At 40.0% G+C, this 22,488-nt stretch overlaps 1 protein-coding gene and 1 long non-coding RNA gene across 4 annotated transcripts in view; one reads left to right on the forward strand and one right to left on the reverse strand.

The window, feature by feature from the left end:
• Window positions 1-461: 461 nt before the first annotated feature.
• The window catches only part of GABRR1 (gamma-aminobutyric acid type A receptor subunit rho1), a 48,869-nt gene continuing 26,842 nt past the window's right edge, over window positions 462-22,488 (forward strand). The window contains exon 1 of one of the 3 annotated variants that reach the window (XM_020788499.3): window positions 462-2,707. In XM_020788499.3, coding sequence (XP_020644158.1) covers window positions 2,586-2,707 — 122 coding nt within the window. In that variant the 5' untranslated portion in view covers window positions 462-2,585. The other 2 variants (XM_020788417.3, XM_078380753.1) reach the window with 2 other exon arrangements.
• LOC144584503 (uncharacterized) lies at window positions 2,828-21,943 on the reverse strand. The gene is made up of 2 exons (XR_013538795.1): window positions 6,581-21,943; window positions 2,828-5,394 (listed from the first exon to the last, which is right to left on the reverse strand). It is a non-coding gene; the product is annotated as an uncharacterized LOC144584503 (long non-coding RNA).

Below are 22,488 nucleotides of genomic sequence, written 5' to 3' on the forward strand. Positions count from 1 at the left end.
CAGTATGAAATGTCTAGCTGGCAGGATAGCTCAGTGAGTTAAGTATCTGACTTCAGAGCCAGAGGTTGGGAGTTCAGTTCCCCACTGTATCTCCTGGGAGAATAGCCAGCCTGTGTAGTCTTGGGAGAGCTGCACAATCCCAGGATGCCCTCGAAAGAAGGGAATGGTAAACCACTACTGCTTACCTCCTACCTAGAAAACCTGAAAAGGATAACTATAACTCGAAATTCATGTGAAGGCATGCAGTTATTATTATTTTACACTGAAGGAAGAGGGGAATGTGACTATTTGGTTTATTCTTTCCACACCTGAGAAGGGCGAATCATCAAATGGAGATTCAGCCTCATCAAATGGACCTATATCAGAACCAGATGAGAAGACAGACGGTGATGTCAACAGGTTCAGTTAACCATGATTTAGAGATAAATGACTGAACATACCTCAAAAGTAACTTTTTGGTGTATGAAAGAAGAAACCATCACTTTATAGGCAAAGGAATTTGATAGTCTGGAAAGGGGAGAAGCTCTCTCTGTGTGTGTGTGTGTGTGTGTGTGTGTGTGTGTGTGTGTGTGTGTGTGTGTGTGTGTGTGTGTGTGTGTGTGTGTGTGTGTGTGTGTGTGTGTGTGTGTGTGTGTGTGAGAGAGAGAGAGAGAGAGAGAGAGAGAGAGAGAGAGAGAGAGAGAGAGAGAGAGAGGGAGAGAGAGAGAGAGAGAGCACAAAAGACTTGCGTGCTTATATAGAAGGAATGGAAACAAAGGATGATAATGATATCAGAACACCAGGAGTGAAGATCTGAGATGGCAAAGTCTTCTTTCCTTCTTTCCAGACCAGAGCACAGAGTGCTGTCCTCTGAAGATGCCGGCCACAGAGACTGGTGAAACGTTAGGAAGAACAACCTATAGAACACAGCCAAAGAGCCCAAAAAACCCACAACAAACTTCTTCTTTCCTTCCTTGTACCTTTCTTTAATCATATGTAACTCTCTCCAATGACAGAGCTATCTGGGTCTTTGGAAGCAACACAACTGCAGAGCATGCTAATAAAAGGTGGAACGATTAATCTAGAAAGGAACATTAGGCTGACCAACAAGTGCAATAATCTTACTAAAGCTATCTCAGGACTGACATCAAGTTAACATCACTGGGTACCACTAAGCCTCCTTGCCCCACTGTGGTCCTTCCTTGTTGATATTTTTTGCTCACCTTTTCCTGCCTAAGCAAATCAGTAGTGACTGAAACAAGGGGGAGCAGCAACACCCCTTCTCTTCTTAGACCTTTCCCTCTGGACAGCTGGGTGCATTGAACTCAAAGAGAGAGGGCAAGTAGACAGTCTCAGCAGAGAGGAGGAGGGTCTACTCACCAAGGGGTCCCATCAAGAGCATTGAGCCTCAGACCCCCATACCTGGAGAACAGCAAGTTTCTTCCTCCTCTTCTTGTTATTATTATTATTAACATTGTTATCCCATACACACGGTGCAACAAACTCATGGCAGCATACAGGCTGTCTTTTGCCCCCATTTTATCCCCATAATAACTTAGTGAAGTAGGCTATGTGTGACCCTTTTCATAAATTCCTATCACATTTAAAACATATTGGTGTTCTCTTTTCCTGTGAGGTTTTCCATTTGCTGAAATGGGTACAATCAGCTTGATGGCATATACTTACCCAGCTGTGGAAAGCAAAGAAGAAGACCCACAATTCATTTCAGGCACATCTTTACCTCTTCCAATGTCAGCCTTAATGTTAGGCAGTGTAAGGCAGCCAATACAGGAGGAAGGTATGGAGTGAAATGATAGGGCAATGAGTTGCTGCTTATTTGATTTCTTCTTATTTTGTTTTTATTGCCTCATAAGGGCTTGTTCATTGCATGTTTTCTCCGTGGCCCGTCTTTAGCCAAGCAGCTTGGCACAGAGACAGCAAGAAAGGATAAGCCACTAGTCCTGTGTTCGCTGAAACACATCAACAATGGCTTCTCCAGAAGCAACTACAATCATGTGGTACCAGAATAAAAACAGTTGGAGATCAATCTGTTATGCTTCATAGACAGTGCACAGAGACAAGGATGGTTTATGAATATGATGCACTCTTGAAAGGTTGCCTGTTAAAATTAAGTACTAAAATATAAATGTATCTCAGCAGGTGTTCTTGTTTCCCTTTTATCAGACCTTTTACTAGTGATTAAAGAGCTACCCCAGGCATTCTCAGTTTCAGCATCAAATCTATCTTTGCTTTCCGGAGGGAAATGTTTAATGCCATTTTCTAAAATACCTGAAATGCTTTCCTTTAAACCAATTTGTACCATAGCCGATTTCGAGCAAAAAAAGAGAATAATTGTTCTGTGCAGATTCATGAATTCGACACTGTTCGAAAATCCCTGCCATCTGACGTAGGGCGGATTTATAGGTTTAGTGGAAATTGCTTTTCCCCACTGTCCAGATTAAATACTGCGGGATGATTTTTTGTATGAGTAAACATCGTTTCAATAATGAACAGACTGATAATGTCTTAAAAAGAGGGAAAGGGTCTTCATTTTGGTTTCCTGCTTCTTTTGTGGACTATTTCTGGACCTTCAAGCAGAGGATATCATGTTGACTGTCCATAAAATGCAATTGAGCATCTTCCTGCTGTTTTGGGGATGGGTTTTATCTACAGAATGCAGAGCTCACTGGCAAGGAAAAGAAATACATGAAGTCTACAAGAAGGGCAGGTGAGTTGACTGAGGGGTGAAATGTGCAGAGTGACCATTGATGTAACATTTTGGATGGATTCAGCAGCCATGACTGATCAAACGAGGCACCTTTCATTGTGTAAGAAAGTGATTATCTTCTTTGTTTTTTTTTTTTAATTTTCTCCTCAGTCTTTCATCATTAAATGATTAGTTATTGCTCATTTTTACAAGCTAACAGAGAAAATAAACAGAAATCTGGTTTAATGTGGATTTGGTAAAGCTTCCCCCTTTGGCAATCAAAAATAGGAGGTTGTTGCAGGTTTTTTGGGCTCTTTGGCTGTGTTCTGAAGGTTGCTCTTCCTAACATTTCGCCAGTCTCTGTGGCCGGCATCTTCAGAGGACAGCGCAATAGGAGGTGTTGCTTTTATTCATTTTAATAATTTCTTTCATTGTACTGATGTAACTGAAAGAGTATAATGGGCAGATAACCTCCCTTCTGCCCCATCACCTTCCATTATTGATAGAATATGAAGTGGTGTCCAGTTCTAGCTCCTTGCTATAATTTAAAATGTATTTTTTAAAAATATTTTTACACCACCCTTCTCCTAAAACAGAACCCAAGGTGGCTTACACCATTTAAAAAAAGACAATATCTGAAAGCTGAAAACAGTAACTTATACAAATTTTTAACAACAATTAAATAAACATGATATTAAAAACGTTAGATAAAAACATTACTAAAACAGATTTAAGAACAATTGTTGTCATAATCTTCTAATGTACACCATACAGCTATCTTTCTAATAAAACTTTGCCACTATAATTATTAATATTTATTTATATTATATCAGCATTATTCTTTTGGGAGGAAAATAAAGAAGAAGAGCAAACCAAGGTGGAACGTAAATTATGGAAACCATACATAATCCTCTAGATTTCTGATCTTGCTATTGTTTTTATTTTACCAAGGACATGGTGTCCTTTGTATACCAGCTCAAGAAAACTGAATAGGTTTAATAGGGAATGTGTATAGTTTGAGGAGGTCTGAATGGACACATAAAGATCTTTGATTTCAAGGTTTCAACCATTCTTCTGCCAATGGCCATTGTATTGCTATGGGTGAATTGTAGTTCACTGTCGTTTTTATTACAGAACATTACTTAAGATACCTGTTAAATAAGTCTGCAGTTATATCTTTATTTAACTGAAGGAGGATTGCTTCTGAATACGTGGGTATAAAATTGTAGTGTAAGATAGCCATAATTCTCTCCATTATCTTTAGTGCAATCAGTGAAAAGGATTGTAATTGGTAGCTTCAAACAGAGAGAAAATCTCAAAGGTAAAACCAGTTCACAGTTTAATTCCCTTTTCTGCTGATTCTTCCAAGGAAGGAACTGTAACTTGGCAACAGAGTTGATTGCTAAAGCATTACTGTAGTACCATGTTTGTATTAATGTTAATAGTTTGGATACCAAAAAAAGTTAAATTTTTATTGTTGTTGTTTAGTCATTAGGTCGTGTCCGACTCTTCGTGACCCCATGGACCAGAGCACGCCAGGCCCTCCTGTCTTCCATTGCTTCCCAGAGTTGGGTCAAATTCATGTTGGTAGCTTCGATGACACTACCCAATCATCTCATCCTCTGTCATCCCCTTCTCCTCTAGCCCTCAGACTTTCCCAACATCAGGGAAGTTCAAGAAGGATAACTTCTTGCTCCCATGTTTCTCTCCTGAAGAACATGAGCTACCATGCTGGTTCAGCATTTAGGAAAACGGGGTTCAGAAGAACCCTCTGACCTTCTGGAGAGGCTTTTAAAAAGAGGAGATATGGGTCACCAGATGAGAGGCATAAATCTTTTCTTCCGTGAATGTCTTAATCATCTTAGAATCCAAGGCTCACATTGTAAATTCAGAAATGAATTCAGTGGTGAATTTAAACTAGGTAGAGGAAATGCAAAGCCTCTTTTCCATGAAGATGCTACAAAAGGATATATTTGCAGTGGATCCTAAAGAAAAATAACCTTTGCATGTTCATTATTGTTAAATAAACTAAACCAGGGTGAGCTGGTTGAGAACCTTCAGCACAGTGTATTTGCATATGTATATGGAAGGCATTCTCCGTGAGTGGTCTTTGATTGTCAATTGAGGTGCAACAGTTTAATTTAAGGTTATTTTCCAAAAGGTTGTATCTATAGGTATATAAATACATATTATTTTCCACAAGTAAATGTCATCAACTGAGCCCAGCATAGGCCTTCAAGGCAGCTCAGTCCAGTTGTAAAATGAAAGAGTATATTAATCCTGGAAATATCCACTCAACTTCACATCAAATATTCATATTTGTGTGTGTGTGTGTTCACAACTGTATATCTATGCTTCTTTCTAATTTAAATCATTTCTTTGGGTTTTAGTAGTCCAAATTACAGTTAAATCAATCATGTGAAATGGAAAAATGAAAGAAACAGTTGTTCCATGCTATGGAAAGATGAAAAGGAGTTGTGGCATCTTGTGTCATATTGTAATTTTAATCTGAGTTCTGAAAAATATTTGTGTGCTTGTTGGGTGTGTAGGTCACATACTGGAAGGCAAAAATAGTCTGCTAAATGACACATACCTGAAGGAACTTGGGCAAACATAATGGGAACTGAAATCTTCTTCCTTCCTTCTTACCCAGAAGAAGAGTAGGCAGGTTTGTCCTAGAGACTTCCAAAGCAGCATCTGTAGACAAGCTGTATATACAAATGTGAGACACAATTACTGGGACAATTAAAATAAGTGGACCAAGGCAATAAAGAAACAGAAACAATAAATACAGGAAGATAGGCATTCTTTGTATTGTTCACAAACTAATATTAATTTCAAGACCCTTTTAAAAAAGAAACTACCATATACTTGAGTTGCTAGACCTGACAAGCTCACATTGCTGAAGTAAACCCCTTGCTTCATTTTCAAGACCCCTCTAACAGCTTCTCCAAATAAAAACAAGACCTTCAAGTTAGTCAAGCAGATCTGTTAAAGCTCAGTTTACAGATATGGATCCAAACTCACTCCTTAGTGGTGCTCTAAAGGAAAACATTATTCCAGCCACGTCTTATTCTTTCATATTATCTTGTGCTGGACAGACTCTCCTTAGGTGGTTCTATTCTAAATAGCAAGAAAATAGTAACTATTTTCTGCTTATTGCCATCACTCATTTCCACTGAAAAATATTGACTATTGCTTCAGGCAGCAGTCACAAAGGGCTCATGTTGGAATGATATGGTCAAGGCGAGGGCAAGGCTGTGCAACTTCTAACTCACCAAGAGAGATGTACATAAGGAGGGTCTTGATAAAAGTCCTGTTTTTGCTGCTTGATACTGTAAAAGTGTATACTTCACTTGGGCTTTTCCTTCTCTCTTTTTAAAAGTGGTGTTTTAAAATGCAGAATCACACCAAATCTAATATTATATTGCACCTAGCAACTGTCTGCCTCAACTCTTTCCAGGTTTGTCTCCACTTCTCATGGACAGGCCGAAACAAAATGGCATAAAGAAGTTTTCCTTCAGACAGTTCCACTTCGATGTGTGTGATTGGTCCTCAGTTACAAAACTAGTCAATTGTCCATTACAATATTCTTATTTACATTACAATCTGTGGCACTGACATCTTAGCCTAATCCCAGAAGTAACCAGGTACAACAGGGCTGAGTGGGTTTCAGTATTTACGCTAACTAACTTGAACTTGAGAAAGTCACTTTTTTGGAGTATATCCCTGAGACACCCCCAGCTGATATGGTCACTGATCAGGAATTCTGGAAGTTGTAGCAAAAAAATAACTTTTCCATTAACCCCCCCCCCAGCAATTAACCCTTATTACTTTGTGTAGTTACATTTGATAAACAGTTTTCAAAATACTGACTGTTCTTATGGTGAATACCTTCTGATGTTCCTCTTTTCCAAACTGCTTTCTTGTAAATGCACAATCTTTTGTTCTCTTTTCTGGGAACCAGTCTGGAAACCAGTGTCTGTAGGGTTGGACTGGGTGGCCATTCGTCTTAACATCAGAAAGCAGGCTTACGACTCCACGTATTGATGTGCAGGAGTTTCCCTGTGCAATTAGGGACCCTGAAAGGGTCATACTGTTGTACAGAGATATCCGCTGTCTTGATCTAGACCAGCCTCCTCTTATCTTGGTACCCTCCAACTTTGTGAGGACTTCCATCATTTTTAGCCAGCAAGACACTGTCATTGGCTACATATCTAAGGATAGCAACACAGGTGAATCTAAAACATATGAAGTCTGCCCATGTATGCTGTGACAAGAAATGGAGAAAAGACAGATCACCAAGAGAGAGAGACTGTTTCTTTATGGAGCTATTGGCTTCTGCAGAGCAGGTTGGGAGTTCCCCAGGACCTGTCCAAGGTCCTGAAGGATCCGTCTCCATTTACCCTGGCTTCCTGATTCCTCTTCACTTTTTGAATTTGCGCCTGTTAGTTCTCTGCTCAGAAACTTCTACACTCCCAAACCTCTTTGTCCACTATGGCCTCATCTTTGCTAGCAAAGCATGCCTAATGCATGTGTATAATTCTCTTGATTCAATTGGACTTCTAAAATGACCACTGCAAATACAGTGATATATTCAAAGATTTGACATTTTAAACCAAATAGCAGCAATGGCAACAATTATAATATAAACTTGGCCCAAATTGAATGCCACCCCCCCATGAAATACATATACCCATGAATTCAAGCACAAAGGCCCAGAGCAGGAGTCACTCGAAGAATATTATAATCTCAAACAATCTCTCTAATCCAAATCTGTCAGGAAATAATATCAACATAGCTTTATCTTTCAGTCTCCTCCTTGTATACGGATCAAAGGATCAGAGAAGGTAACTGTGGAGACAAAAATGACAGATCAGATAAACTGATGCCTGAACCTCTCCCTAAGAGGCCTGCAAAACTTGAAAGACCTCTAGGGAAAAATCAGAAGCCTGTGTTCATCACAGCTGACATATATCTCAGAAGGATTAATCTCACTGTGACCCAGAAGAATATTTTTTACCTTGTAAAGTTCTGCTTCCTTCTGAATATACTTCTAATTTATTTGCCTCATGTAAGACAGAATGTCCAAGAAAACTGTTTTCTTACTTCCTTTTATTGATTAGGCATACACAAGCAGATATAAACATATCATATTGTTGTCTATTGAATACCCAAAAAAACTTAATTATAATACTCTAATGCAGTGTTATAGGAGTGTGACTATGAAAACTTAATGAAGTAAATCACATTTACAATTACTCTAACCAAACTTTAAAGTGCTCTGATAAAACTCTAACAAACATTAATATGGTGCTTAAAAATTAAATAAGACTGTATCTAAAGTGTTACAAAACACTTGTCATAAACACATATTTTCTAAGTTATAAAAGTTTGGCTCTCAATAAAGTGACATCTATGAAAAGTATCTTCACAAACCATGTAATTAAAAGGCTAGACTAGAACATCAAGCAGGTGGTTGAACTTCATGGCCTTATGGGCCCCTTCCAACTTCACTATTCTATGATTCTATAAGCAATTATAAAATGACATTAGCATATATGGAAAAATCTTAAACCATCCCCCATCAAAGTTTTCTCCTCTCTAATGGAGTTCTCCTGGCTCCTGGCTCCTGGCATATTTTGCTCCTTTGCTCTGACTAGATTTTCTGGCCATTATTCTGGCCTTATCACCCCTTTACTAGTTATATACACTCTTTTCTGAAGTGTTTTGGAGTTTCAAAGGCCTGCAAAATCAAGACAATTTTTTCAATAGGCAATTCAATTATTCTAGTACATATTAAAATTCTATTGGTTTATAACTGAAAATAGGGCAAGCTGCCACCTTGGCTATCATGCCATGGTTATGACTAAAGAATTTTGCAAGCCCTGAAGAAAAAAGGCTGGTGTCATAAAAAATCTAAACCCCAAGAAACCTGGGAAGCCAGAATATTATAATTTTGAAGAATGCTAGTTATAAAATCTGCATCCCTTATCCATGTCTGGTCATCGTTTGCAAAACAAATTCAGCTGTCAGGATTGTTATGGTAAAGTGACTTTGCTTGGCAGTAGCTAGCCACTTGTTTTGAAATGACTATAGTAAACTATTGTTCAAACCTCAATTTTAAAAGCACATTCATTTTCAGGACTGCTTCTTCCATGCCCCCTTAGTTATTTTAACATTCTATACATACAGACTTCCACATCTTTAAGAAATTGTCAAGACCCTTAAATAAACAGAAGGACAAGTACAAACAGAGTATCACTACAAGGTTTTGCCTTTCCTTTGGCCTCCTGCACACAGGTATAGATATTGTATTACCTAAATCACAGTGGAAAAGGCTTAATTCTGGCTACCAGAGAATAGAAGCTCCTCTCTTGTTTCATCTCTCTCCTTCTAAACTGAAACTGGGGTGAACCAAAGAGCCTACAGGAGTTTCACATGTATACAGACTTCTTTCAAACATAAACACAACTGTAAATAGGCCAGGACTGGAATAGAGCCTGCCTAACAATGCAAAGTGGTAGTGGAGCATTTTTACTCAACACACACAAACCAGCAAGATTTCTCTTTCATGCAGTGTATATGTTGTGGTCATCTTTGTTGGTCCTTCTAGCTATACCGTTGCCTCCTCCCAATATTGTCTGAGTTCACCTGCTCCTAACCTTGAAACACACGGTCATGAATATTTTCAAAGGACTTAATATTTCCACAGTCTTCCTTTACATTCACTGTAACAGGTGACCACAGAAACTGCCTTGGAGGGCTTTTTTTGTGTGTGCATCCTTCTTTTAAATGGTGTCGATTTCCAGGTACTCCTGTAGATGTTTAGTCAGAAGTAAGTCCTGCAGAGTTCAGGGAATTTACTGTCAGGTAAGTGAAAAAAGACAGTAATCTTGAAAAGGTTGGTAAAGATGACAGATCTTGGGCTCAGAGAGAACTATTTTTCTTTTACCTCAGCTACATGTGAAAGAGTTGATTAGCAGGGATGTTGGCAAGTCTTTAGGTCTGAGTCCGAGTCTTTGGTACCAAGTCCTGAGTCCCGAGCCCCAAGTCCCTATTAAAAATACGCTTCCCCGCCCCACCCCCAGAATAAAGGGAAGGGTGGGTGGGTTCCAAGTTGTGAGTCAAGTCCAAGTCATTGGAAATAACCTGAGTTGAGTCTGAGTCAAGTCGCCAGGGCAACTTCAGTCCAGCTTCACAGCGAGTCCTGTGATTTGAGTCCCCATCCCTGTTGCTTAGTATGATCTTGGCATGAAAGCCAATAGCTCATCATGGCTTCTTCTCAAGTCGCCCCAAAATCATTTGGATCTAGGAAACATGCATTCAGGGTCAATTGTGTGGAGGTGGAGCGGAAGGGAGTAAAGTGTATCCCTCCAAAGCAGTTTCTGGTGCTTGATAACTACAACTAAATTTCTGGGGCAGTGACAATATTCCTAGCCTGTAAATTTAGCATTTACCCTGTTTCCCCGAAAATAAGATCTAACCTGAAAATAAGCTCTAGTATGATTGTTCAGGATGCTTGTCATATAAGCCCTATCCCAAAAATAAGACCCAGTTAAGTGAAACCCTGCCCTCCACCATGGTGCAGCAACCAGAAGAAGATGACATGACTGTATCTGAATAAATGTAGATTGTTGTACAATGAAAAAAAAAACATCCCCTGAAAATAAGCCCTAATATATATATTTTGAAGCAAAAATTAATATAAGACCGGTCTTATTTTTGGGGAAACATGGTAGAATCCCCAAACAACAACATGGCCTTCCTTTGACTGCATTTTCTTCTTACCCAGACTCCACAGGTACTCATCTTATGTAAATGACTGGATGAGGCAGTGTTGTTGAAGGATGATGTTGTTGGCCAGAGTTTAACATGGGGTTGCCAAACTCCTGGGAGAGAGAGGCATTTTTCTTCCCAGGATGTTGGAGGAGCCATATTATACCCTCTAAGCAAAATAAAGATGTTACTTTTGTTGGTGGGGGACCACTTCTCAGGTGGAACAATTAAGGTTAAGATTAAAGGCTAAAATTAGGTGTTAAGGCCATGAAATGTTTTAGATAAAAACATGCCTTTGGAAGCATACATCTTCCCCTTTGCTCTGGGGGGGGGATTCACACATTTTTGGGTGTGAAGAAACTGAGAAATTAGGGGAACATGGAACATGAAATTTATCTAGAAACTTTGAGGCTTCTTTGTGAGTGCCTGGGGATACTGGCTAAGAAGGCAGGGGGGTAGTATTGATGAAGAACAAAGGGGGAAGTAACACCTTTAATTGTTCTTCTGTTGATGAAGACATTAAGGCAGGACTAAGGGGATCTAATACCTCCACCTTATCTCTTCTCAGAGGAGACTTCAAAAGCCAGTCTGCTTCATTCCCTGGAGTCATGCAAATTGAGGAAGGATTACAGCTGTCTGAGTGGAAATGGGTGGAAAGTGCTTTTGTTTTGGTAAACATTAAAGAGGATTAAGGTGTTGATTAGAAGAAGTCTGGAAAGTGTTGTAGAAGGAATAAGAAGGGGTCAGAAAACTGGTCCAATAGCTTGGCCTGTCTCTCCCTTTAGAGACTTTGCTCAACTGCTGTCTTGGGTTCAGGCTCTCTCAAAAGGGGAGGCTTTGTCCAGCTGATTTCCATGATGCCTTGAAGGGTGCATTGTGTGCATGATTGTTGTGGGTTTTTCGGGCTCTTTGGCCGTGTTCTGAAGGTTGTTCTCCCTAACGAGGACAGCACTCTGTGCTCTGGTGTAGTTTGCAAAGCAAGCAAACTACACCAGAGCACAGAGTGCTGTCCTCTGAAGATGCCGGCCACAGAGACTGGTGAAATGTTAGGAAGAACAACCTTCAGAACACGGCCAAAGAGCCCAAAAAACCCCAGAACAACCATTAGAACCCGACCGTGAAAGCCTTCACAAATACATTGTGTGCATGCTTAAGAACTATGCTGATTCTGCACTAAGGTATGAGTATCAGATTAGTTTAGCTTTGTTATTTTCTGTTGTGAACTCTTGAATTGCCTTAGACTGTATCTGTGTTTTGCTCCAAGTGTTTTTTTAAATATTTAAATACTTTTTCGTACCTTTTGTCTTTTGTCCTTTTACATTTTTCCTTCGTTTAATAAAGCATAAAAATCTCTCTTGCCTGGGTTTTTGGCTCAGAGGGTTTGTGGTACTAAAACCAGATCTTGCCTTGACCAGCTCCCAGAAACTTTGGTATTTGTGTAGGTGTGGCAGCAGCTCTACTTTGCACGGTAGGCACATTGCTTCTAAGTCCCTAGCCTTGTGGAGTTTTTTTTTTAAAAAAAAACTCCCTGGAGATGCTGCCAGATCTGAGTAGACAGAAGTATTCAGGAGACACCAGTGCCAGGCAGTCAGTGCTACTGACTCTCCCTTGGGTTTAACGCCCCTCCCAGCATAAGAAGGGTAGTGTGGCAGAGGGGCTATAAAGGGAAACCCTTGAACTGGCTAATGTTACAAAGGGGTTTTCTGGGACCTGGAAAAATTGACCTGGGAAAGCCATATGCCGCTGAACTAGAACAGTAGCAGCTTGGCGGAATTCAGAAAATTAGGTCCTATTGCAATGGGAATAGCCACTCTTTTGCACACTTCTTTGACAATGAGCTGGTAACAGAAGGGTGGATGAGGTTTTTAAAATGATTGTTTTACAAGCACAGCCTGGCAAGCTTGCCAAAGAAGAAGGATGCTCTTTTCTTTATTCATAACGGAACGTTGCTCAATTTAAAATTATATGGATGTATAAAGTTCAAACAAATGTAAAATGTTAAAATATGTGGCCTATATTTGACCGAAAAAGGGCTACTTCAGTAGCGTCATCTTGGTCTTTTGTTAGATCTTCTTTTGTATACATGGTGGGGCATAAATTGCATGCACGTAAATTGATTAAATTTCTCCACAACCACAGAAAATGTGTCCTGTATACAAGTAGTCATTTTACTTGATTATTCTTTAATCTTTCTACTTCACTTCAAAGTCTATTAAGTGACTTCCAGATTGTCCTGCCAGAATCTTGTCTTGGTGGAAGGCACTCTTTGGCATTCATCCATATGGAAAGTGTGTCATTTTTGCTCCCCATAGATTTAGCCTAGTCCCTTCTGGTTTAATATTTAGAGATTGAAATGTGTGCAGAAAACCTTACCTCAATTTTAGCGATCATCTAGGGGGTTGGTGTCCATGAAGTACATGAGTTTTGTGCTGTATTACCATATTTCATTATTTGACAACACCACTCATCATACTTCTGGAGGAGCAATGCCTGCCAAATAATAGACTTTTTTAGTGGGCGTAGGTTTTAGGCAGCCACTAATGGTCCTGCATGACTCATTAAGAGTGACATCTACTTGTTTGGCATGTGCTAATTTATACCATACAATACTAGTGTATTTTATTGTGGAGTAGTACAAGGAAAAAGCTGTCATTGTTTCTGGGTGTGCACCCCATTCTGACCCAGCCAGTTTCCGGAGTATGCTATTTCTGGTGGCAACTTTCTGTTTAGCGTTTAGACATTTTTTTTTGAAGGTTAGAGTTTAATCAAGAGTGACTCCCAAATACTTCTCCCTTTAAATTCAACAAAAACTCTTCAGTTTTGAAGTAGAACAGTGGACATTTCTGTTAGTCCGCAATCTTTAGTAAGGAGGTAGAGCTTTTTGGGCAGCCGTTGATGGTGGACAGTATCATATGCTGCTGTAAGGTCGACAAATGCTGCTCTGGTTACTTTACGTGTTTTAAAATGATTTTGTATATGTTGGGTTAGATTTATGATTTCAGCTGTACAACTCTTGCATGGTCTAAAGCCTGCCTGTTCTGGAATTAGAGGAGGTTTGAATTTAGGTGCTAGATGATTATCTTTCACTCACCTCGCAAATCCTTCTAGTCAGCTTTCACCAAAGTGAATTTTAACCATCTTCAGGGGACACATAGATTTTAATACACAACCTCTTCAGATTTTTCCACATTTGAATAACATTTATCTGGCTAATATCAATGGGTCTCTCAATTATAATATACAGTAACAGAATACTGCAAATCATGCTCAGCTTTTCTGTGTGTGCTATAAAGGATGTAAATGTAAAGTTACAAGCATAGAGCGTTCAAAAGTTTTGAAATAGATACTACAGATCATTCAGCAAATGGACTCTGAAAGGTGGTTAAACATTTACAGCTAAGTTCCATTAACAAACATTCACAGCTAGACAGCATTAACCAACATAGGGGCCAAGTGCCCTTTTTCTTGCTTCTTCAGGACATTTCCACCTCCGCGTTCCACATTGCTGAGATAAGCAACAGGCTTTCCCTTAGAGTGAAATATGCCCTTCAGGGAATGGAAGGGCTCCTTCCATCCACAGAAAGCTTTTGTCAACCAGCCGGTAACCATTTGTCCCCTTGCACTGGATGGAAGGAGTGAAGAGACCATTTTCATAGATTCCAGCTTTCTCTGCAGCTTTTTCTTGTCCTGAGAATAACCACACCAGTGTCCTGCCACCCTTTCCTGCAGACACAGATGCCTCTGGTATCAGCATGGCCTGTTATGAACCACCAGAGCCATAACTAGGACTTTTGGCACCTGGGGCAGGTAGCCCAAAATGCTTCCCCGATCAACTTCGTAATTCATGACATGAAGATAATGCAAGAAATCATTATAGCACTGAACATGTTGCCAGCATCTCCCCTTCTCTGTAGCACTGTCAGAACTACAAACACAAACCAAAATTGTGTTTAATATATTTATATCTACATCTAGATAGCTAAATACACCCACATATGCACCCATGCATAGGCAGGCACACCCACGCAGTATATTGGCCTAAATCCTCTTACCTAGTTATGCTGGTATGGTACAAATACCATTTACCTTTCGAGGCAAATTCCCTAAGTTAAGAAATCACCATAGACTTTATCCACCACTGAGTTTTATATGACAGATAATGTCTAGAGCATTTTCTTAACTTGGGGCCATTTGCCTCCAAAACATAGCACCAGTTGGGTAGTTAGGCAAAAGGATTTTGGCTAACTTTTAGCATACATTGGTTGAAATCCTATTGACATACACCAGCCAAAGACTGATAATGTCACCAGTAGGGACAATTTTGGGGGGGGGGGGGGTGGAATTAAACATTTCCTATTCTTGTCCTGCTGATCCCACAGCTCCCGTAAAATCCCTTTCATTGTTGGGGAACCATGGGATTCAATTTCCAAAAAGTGCCTAAGAGATCTTTAGTCATTAAAGGCTTCCTCATCTCATCCACCCAGACCCATGACTTCTACATAATGAAAGAGATCACATGGAGCTGTGGGAACCACGGAACAGAAACAGGAAATGTTTATCTTTTGAAAAATTGCCTCTGCAAATGATGTCATCAACCTTCGATAGGTATAGTTATGCCAACAGGATTTCTGTCATTGTATATTAATATGCTGACTTCCTGTATTGTCCAGACCAGAGGCCTAGTCCTACTGAATTGATCTGCTCTCTTAGGTCATGGCAGTCATCAATGCCAATGAAACCTGATGCCAAATCTGTTAGGAATCAAAATTGAAACAAACAAACAAACAAAAATTACTCTAAATATATTTTGGAGAGTTTTCTGTTCCTCTGAAGCCCAGTTCACTTATTGAGCATTCTGTATTTGTTCTACTAACCTTTTCCCCCCTTGAGGTATCATCAATTGGCATGCTATGCTTTGAATCTTCTTGTTCTCTGTTTATGGCATACTCTTAATCTGGATTATATGGGTAGATCAGTTGGTAACGTTGGGTAAAGGAGTTTAGCTTAGATGGTGCTTGGCTTCCATTCCAGGCAGTGTACAACCATGTCTGTACAACAGTGCAGACATAATTGGTCACAAATCAACTTTCCAAATGATAATGAACAACGGCAAGGTCAGCAATGGGTCTAATAAGTAATAGAGTACATTTTGTACCTTGGCTGCTCTGGAGAGATTCTGCTTTGCATATCTCTTCATGAAGCCCTATATGACTTTTTTTGGCACTTTCTGTGTATGTTATAAACTTCCACTAGAACTACCCAATATATGCAAAAACTGTCCTTCGTATGACAGGAAGCTGCTTAATGTAAGGATATTTTTTTGTTCAACAGCCGGACAACATTTCAGTCCCTTCCACGAGAAGAAGCACATTTGCCTGGAAGTATCTGGTTTAAATAATCTGCACATGTGTCCAAGGGAGTAGCACCTCCTTTCTTATGGTGAAATTCCTTGTGTTCATGTGCTTGCATGCATGTGCATGCATAGGTATAAATATGTGTATGTGTTTAAATCTTTTGGGTTCCCCATTCCTGTATTCTGGCACTCCAAAAGCCCCCCAAAAGCCCCTAAAATATTTAAAATAAAGCAGAGGCAAGAAAACACAGAATCCAAAAACAGGCTAGAGTACATGTGAAAGAAAAATGTAATCAGACCTATGCAAATACTAGTTTATATAATCACATTTCTAGAGCAAAAAACCCCCCACCAAAAGCAGCAAAGCACCAAGAAATTAGAAAATATAAGATAATAATATGAGTCCAGTGTTACTTACCCAGCACAACAAACCCAACCAATAAGATAAAACACTAAGAACTATAAGAGATAAATGACAACCACCACCACTGACAGAGCCCAGTGGCACAGTCACAAAGTCCACCCCCATGGCCCACCCACCGCCACAGAAGGGGGAAAAAAGCAGTCCCAAAGAACCTCACTAGAATATACACCTTTAAGAGAATACATGCACAGTATAATGTATTCGCGAAGCCTTTCACGGCCAGGATCTAATGCTTGTTGTGGGTTTTTCAGGCTCTTTGGCCGTGTTCTGAAGGTTGTTCTTCCTAACGTTTCACCAGTCTCTGTGGCCGGCATCTTCAGAGGACTGCAGTGCCCCCACCACAAGAAAAAAATATAATAATTTTAAAACCCAGGCCTCTCTCCCAAAAATCAAAAAGAAAAAAAGAAAAAAACCAGTGACCATATACAGTAAAGGTAAAAAAAAATTAAAACACCCGCCCACAAAACAAAATTACTACAATACAGGGTAGATTTCTTTCCCCCACTACCACTTGATGTCTTTTCCTCTCCTTTTTGAGACCAGCAGCCAGCACCAGGCAGGCAGGCAGCAGCAAAAATAATATAAGAAAAGGAAGGTGGGGTAAAAGGGGGTTGGAGAATAATAAATTTAGGAAGTGGTGAAAAATAATCCCAAAGAGGCACAGTGGCACATGCAGACTGTGTGGCAGCAGAAAAATAATCTAAAGAAATGGAGGGGGGATCCCCCCCCCGAAAATCAAAATAAAAGGATCTAAGAGGGAAATAGGCATGAGCTCAGCACACAATAATCCTACAAAGAATGACTGAAATAAAAAACACAGTTAACTGACTTCTAGGCCTCTCTACAAATTCAAGACTTCTGCTTCCCTGGGCATTCTGTTTGGTGGCTGACGGCCCTTGCAACATTGTTAAGTAAAAAAAAAATTCTCAGGTCATTTGACAGACGAAGGGTGAAAGGGGATTGAAAGGTTACATGAAAGAGGGACCACAAAAGAAAAATAATCATTCCCAGTTAAAAGGCTCTCTTTCAGTTCTGAAAGAACACAAATCACCTGACAGGGGCCATCACTGATTTGTAGTGCAGCCAAGAGTTACAAATTTAGGGTACATTTTGCTTACTACAGTCTTCCCCAGCAAGACGTCCAATTTAGTGGGGAGGAACAAGAACAGGTTGACTTAGCCATTTATCTTCAGACACTGAGAAGGCTAATTTTCCAAATGAGGCATCGCCCCCCATGCATCAGATCATATTTGCTGCCTGCCTACAGCCCATGAAATATTTGACTAATTGAAACTTGTTAACTTTTAACATCTAGGTATTTTCAGATCAGAGCTCTCACAATCCCTTGCCGTTATTTATGCTGGTTGGGGCTTCAGGCAAGTGAAGTCCAAAACATCTGTTGGGCCAAATGCTCTTTATCCCCAGCTAAAGATTATTCTCATACTGTTTGTATCATCTGAAGAATGACAGAGGTTGAATACTGGTGATGGTGATGAAGTTTTGCAGAAATAATCAGGGATATTTCATGGTCTCAGAAGGGCTCATCTCAGCATCTCCGGATGACACACCCCTCCCCCACTTCTTGGGGAGGCACCTGAGTGGCAAATTATTAAGGAAAAATACAAAGATCAGATCTTTCCTAAATATCTTCCCTAGGTCCACCTCAGCAGATCTTTCACTAACTCAAGACAGTCCATAAAACAAGGACACAAACTTCAGATTAATCTGTCACTAGTGGTTTCACATTATGGTTGCGTAATTTAGTTTAGTAAATAATTTCCTTCTCTTCCCAATTTTAGAGACCACAATGTTTTTTGCATAGCTTTAGACAACTAAAAGATGGCAGTGTCTTGTTGTGATGAAGCTGATGTATGTTTGTGTAATTAATCATAATTGGGATGTGTGATTCATTTCAGTTCTTGGTGCCTCTTCCTTGATAATCTTTTTTTACCAACCAGATTTCATGTTCTTTGTGCCATTCCATATGATAAGCACATTGGCTGGTCCTGTGCTGTCCCTCGCAATGCTTTTAGCTGCCTTTTGTCATGACTGAAAATCTATTCTGATAAAGCATTTGCTATATTAGTGCGCACGCATGCATTCTTACATAAGATCTTTCTGAGTGTATCTGAATTTGGCAGAGGGGAAAAAAGGAGAGATTAGAAAATGGGTTCACTAACATGATGCATCATTTTTCATTCATCAAGCCTGGATTTTATGTGTTTAAAGGGTTAGTTTGCTTGTTTTGTCTCAACCAAGCATGCTAATTTTGAAGATCCTCTTTTTCATAGAGTAGCTCTTAAATTGTAAAAAAAATCACCAGTTATCAGATGGCATCAAGTGACCTGAAGCCTCTCCAGGTCATAGATATTCCCTGAATACATTTGGTATCTTTGAATCCAATGGGTCCCTGGAATTTACAAAACTTTAAAAATAGCAATGGCTCAGAAGAAGCCACTGTAACCCTTAAACGTGAATCAGGTGAGTCTATGTAGGTCAGACGGTAGGTATTCCTAGCAGGGATAAAAACCAGACCTAGTGTCAAGACTAATGCACTCATTTACAATATTACTGTGCCTTCTTTTATGCAGAGCCAAGACTGAAAGCCCAATTTTAATTATAAATGCTGCTATCATAGGGAGCGGTGTGTGTAATAAAATCTGCTGCCACTTCCTGATGCTAATCACTTTAAGCCAAAATCTGGCCCACAGTAGCCTTCTTAAAAGCAATAGGGAGGGACAAGGGCAAAATAAACTCTCCTGTAATTCTGTCTCCTCACACCCAACCACCAGCATACAATTCAAGCTGTAATTACTAATTCCATGATTTTATCTCATCTTTGAAAATGAGACAAAGACATACTTGAAAATTAAGCAGTTTTTGCTATCTGAATTTAGATCATTTGACTACAAAGAGTTTTAGATGCTGAAAACAAAAATGGCACCTCGGGGAGAATTCCTTCATAGTGGTGATCATTAAAGGGAGATAAACAACCAACTCAGTGGTATAAATATACAATGGTGTCTCTCTTTTTTACTCCTTGAATTCTTGCCAGGATGTCATACAGGTCTCCGGGCTTTACAAAATTTTAAAGGGCAGTGATGCTATTCATTTGTATTATTTATAAACAAACTTACCCTTTTCTTAAAACTATCTCATCACTGAATACTGTACAGACTTTGCTAGAACAGACTGCTGTTTGACATTGACTAGAATACTACTGGTGTACATGTAAGATTTGCACAACTTCATGTGGCTAATTGTGGCTGATTGATGTAGAATGAAACTCTGCAACCAGGAAAGGGACCAGGCATGTGAATTAGATGTACCCCAGAATCCCACCCATTAACTGCGGTTAGCTGTGACAGATTTTGCAGACCTTCCATGAGTACCAGTAGAATTCTGTTCCACCTAAACTGAAAGCAAATGAACTGGGAGAAAATCAGTCATTAAAGTTTACCATTGCTTCAGTGGTAGCAGAATTTGGCACAAAGATGATTAAGACTGTAGTCCTCAAGTTCATGGTTTGTAACCATTTTTAATTTTACAGTGTTCTAATATAGTTAGTTTAATTGCATTTTAACTCAGTTGGCATTTGATTTGTATAGATGTATCTCTGTGAGCTAAACCGCAGAAGCCTGTGCTGCAGGGTCAGAAGACCAGCAGTCATAAGATCGAATCCACGTGACGGAGTGAGCTCTCGTCGCTTTGTCCCAGCTCCTTGCCAACCTAGCAGTTCGAAAGCATGTAAATGCAAGTAGATAAATAGGTACCACCTCGGTGGGAAGGTAAAACGGCGCCCCCTAGACATGCTGGCCACATGACAACAGAAACTGTCTTCAGACAAGCGCTGGCTCTACAGCTTGAAAAATGGGATGAGCACCGCCCCCTAGAGTCGGACATGACTGGACTAAAAATGTCAAGGGGAACCTTTACCTTTACCTTTTTACCTCTTTTTGCATTGGATTTCAAGTCTATTTTTGACTGTGTGGATTTTAATCTTGCAACCCATTTTGGAACCTAGTTTGAGGAGAAAAGTTAGATTTGAATGAAATTAAATAAATAAATAGTTATCTGGGAGCAAGTTTTATTAGACTCAGTATGATTTACTTTTGAGGAGAGTTCTATATAGTTTTCCTCTAGCAGAGTTGTTAAAGGGATGAGAAGATTCCAAGGGGCAAACTGGACCCTTCTTGCAACTAGTCCTTCAGCTGCTATCAACGGCAACCAGCTTCTTAACATGCTAAAAGACTTTTTGTTGTAATAAATAATTCCTTTACCTAGAAAGCTTTCAATGAACACTGGGAAAAGTGTCTGCTGCATGGAATGTACAGTTGGACCCCATATCTGCAGGATCAATATCAGCGGTTTCACTTATCCTGCAGTCTGAAAATATTAAAATATTTTAAAAAATCCAGAACAAACTGTTTTCACAACTTATTTACCAAAACTGGCCACTAGAGGGAGCTAGAGACCATGCTATGAATACTTATTAGTAAAGAATACATGGCATGGTCACTAGCACCCTCTAGTAGCCAGTTCTGATAATGCATGTGAAAATATTTTGTTCTGGGTTTCTTCCCCCTTTTTACCGCCCTATAGAGACTTCGGTATTATCAATGGTTTTCAATATACGCCGGGAGCTTGGAACCAATCTGCAGTGGACAAGGGGTCCTATTGTACTTGTGACTCAACATTATGGACTAATATCTGCATCTGACAAAATGGGTGACGGTCCACTGAAGGGTATGGCAAGTAAAACATGTGTTAAAAGTCCCCAAAGGATCTTTGTTGCCTTTGCTACAAAAGATTACGAGAGATACTCCACCAGAAAACATTGTAGAAGGAATGTTCCTGTGAGTAAGAGCATTGCTGGGTAATATAAAGCTAAGATGCTGTTTGAGATGTCATTTCTAGCTAGTTACAGAAAAGAAGTCTTTTAGCAGCAGTGATTAAAGGCTTCTAGTGTGAAAGAAACTGCGCTGTTCATATTTCCTTGAGGCTTGAGGTCCTCCCTCTCCATTGCTAAAACATTAGGCCAAAATCCTGCCATTCCTGGGTGGTGTAAGTAAGCATTTGTACAAGTAAGGGTGACTGTACTGCCAGCAAGCTGTTGCACTGTTCATTTATCCCAGCCAAAGAAAGCAGCCAAATGACAGACTATGAGGGAGAAAATGCCTCTAAGGACATAGATTTTTCCCAACAGGATTTTGACTTATAATTAGAAGTTGCATCTATGGCATATGCATTTTCCCTTGCTCCGCTGGAATAAACAGAGGCCCTATTTTCTGGTAGAACTTTTGCATCTAACATTAAACTCAGCAAAATCTTATACCCTGCCTACTTGCTACCCTCCCCTTCTTGACATTCTTACACACATTTCTTTGGTACAGTCTCTATTTCATGTTCTCCTTCTGGGTTGACACAGAGATGAAAAGTGTGGCGGAATGCCCACGTCACTCCTGTCCATCATATGGAGCTCATGTGCAGGAGCCTATGATAGGACAGGAGGGGCAGAGTTAGAGTGACAGGCAGCTAGACAGAAAGGGAGATAGTTAGGAGACTGAATTGAGAAAGTTAAGAGAGATTGGAAAGATGGAGGGGTAAAGAGAATAGGAAAGAGTTAGAAGGGATAGTGAATAGATAGATAGTCAAAGGGTGTTGTTGAAGTGGATATTGTGAATAAGTATAAGCAAGCAAACATGTAATCAAACCCAAGTACAGTGGTGCCTCGCACAGCGAGATTAATCAGTTCCGGATTAACCCTCGCTGTGTGAAAACATCGCTGAGCGGGGCAGAAAAGCCCATTGGAACGCATTAAACAGTGTTTAATGCGTTCCAATCGGCTGCTGTACTCACCGTTCAGCGATGTTCCTCTATGGCCGGCAGCCATTTTCGCGCCCTCCCCTCGCTTAACAAGGGCACGAAAACGCTGCACGCGGCCATTTTGCGGCTTCCGGCGGCCATTTTGTAGCCGCCGAACAGCTGATTGGCGGGTCGCAAAGCAAAGGTCGGTAAGCAAACCGCTTACCGACCTTCACTCTGCGATTTTTTCCCTGTTGAGGCATCGGTAAGCGATCGCATTTGCGATCGCAAAACTGGCCTCATAGAGCGAATTCATCGCTCTACGAGGCGTCCGTTGTGCAAGGCACCACTGTACTTTAATGAGAGATCTTAAACAATAATAAAAACACATCTATGATTTACATCTGTGACTTACCAACTAAAAGTTCAATAAACCTGTTG

This window comes from Pogona vitticeps, chromosome 1 (assembly GCF_051106095.1).
Source record: "Pogona vitticeps strain Pit_001003342236 chromosome 1, PviZW2.1, whole genome shotgun sequence".
Classification (NCBI taxonomy): domain Eukaryota; kingdom Metazoa; phylum Chordata; class Lepidosauria; order Squamata; family Agamidae; genus Pogona; species Pogona vitticeps.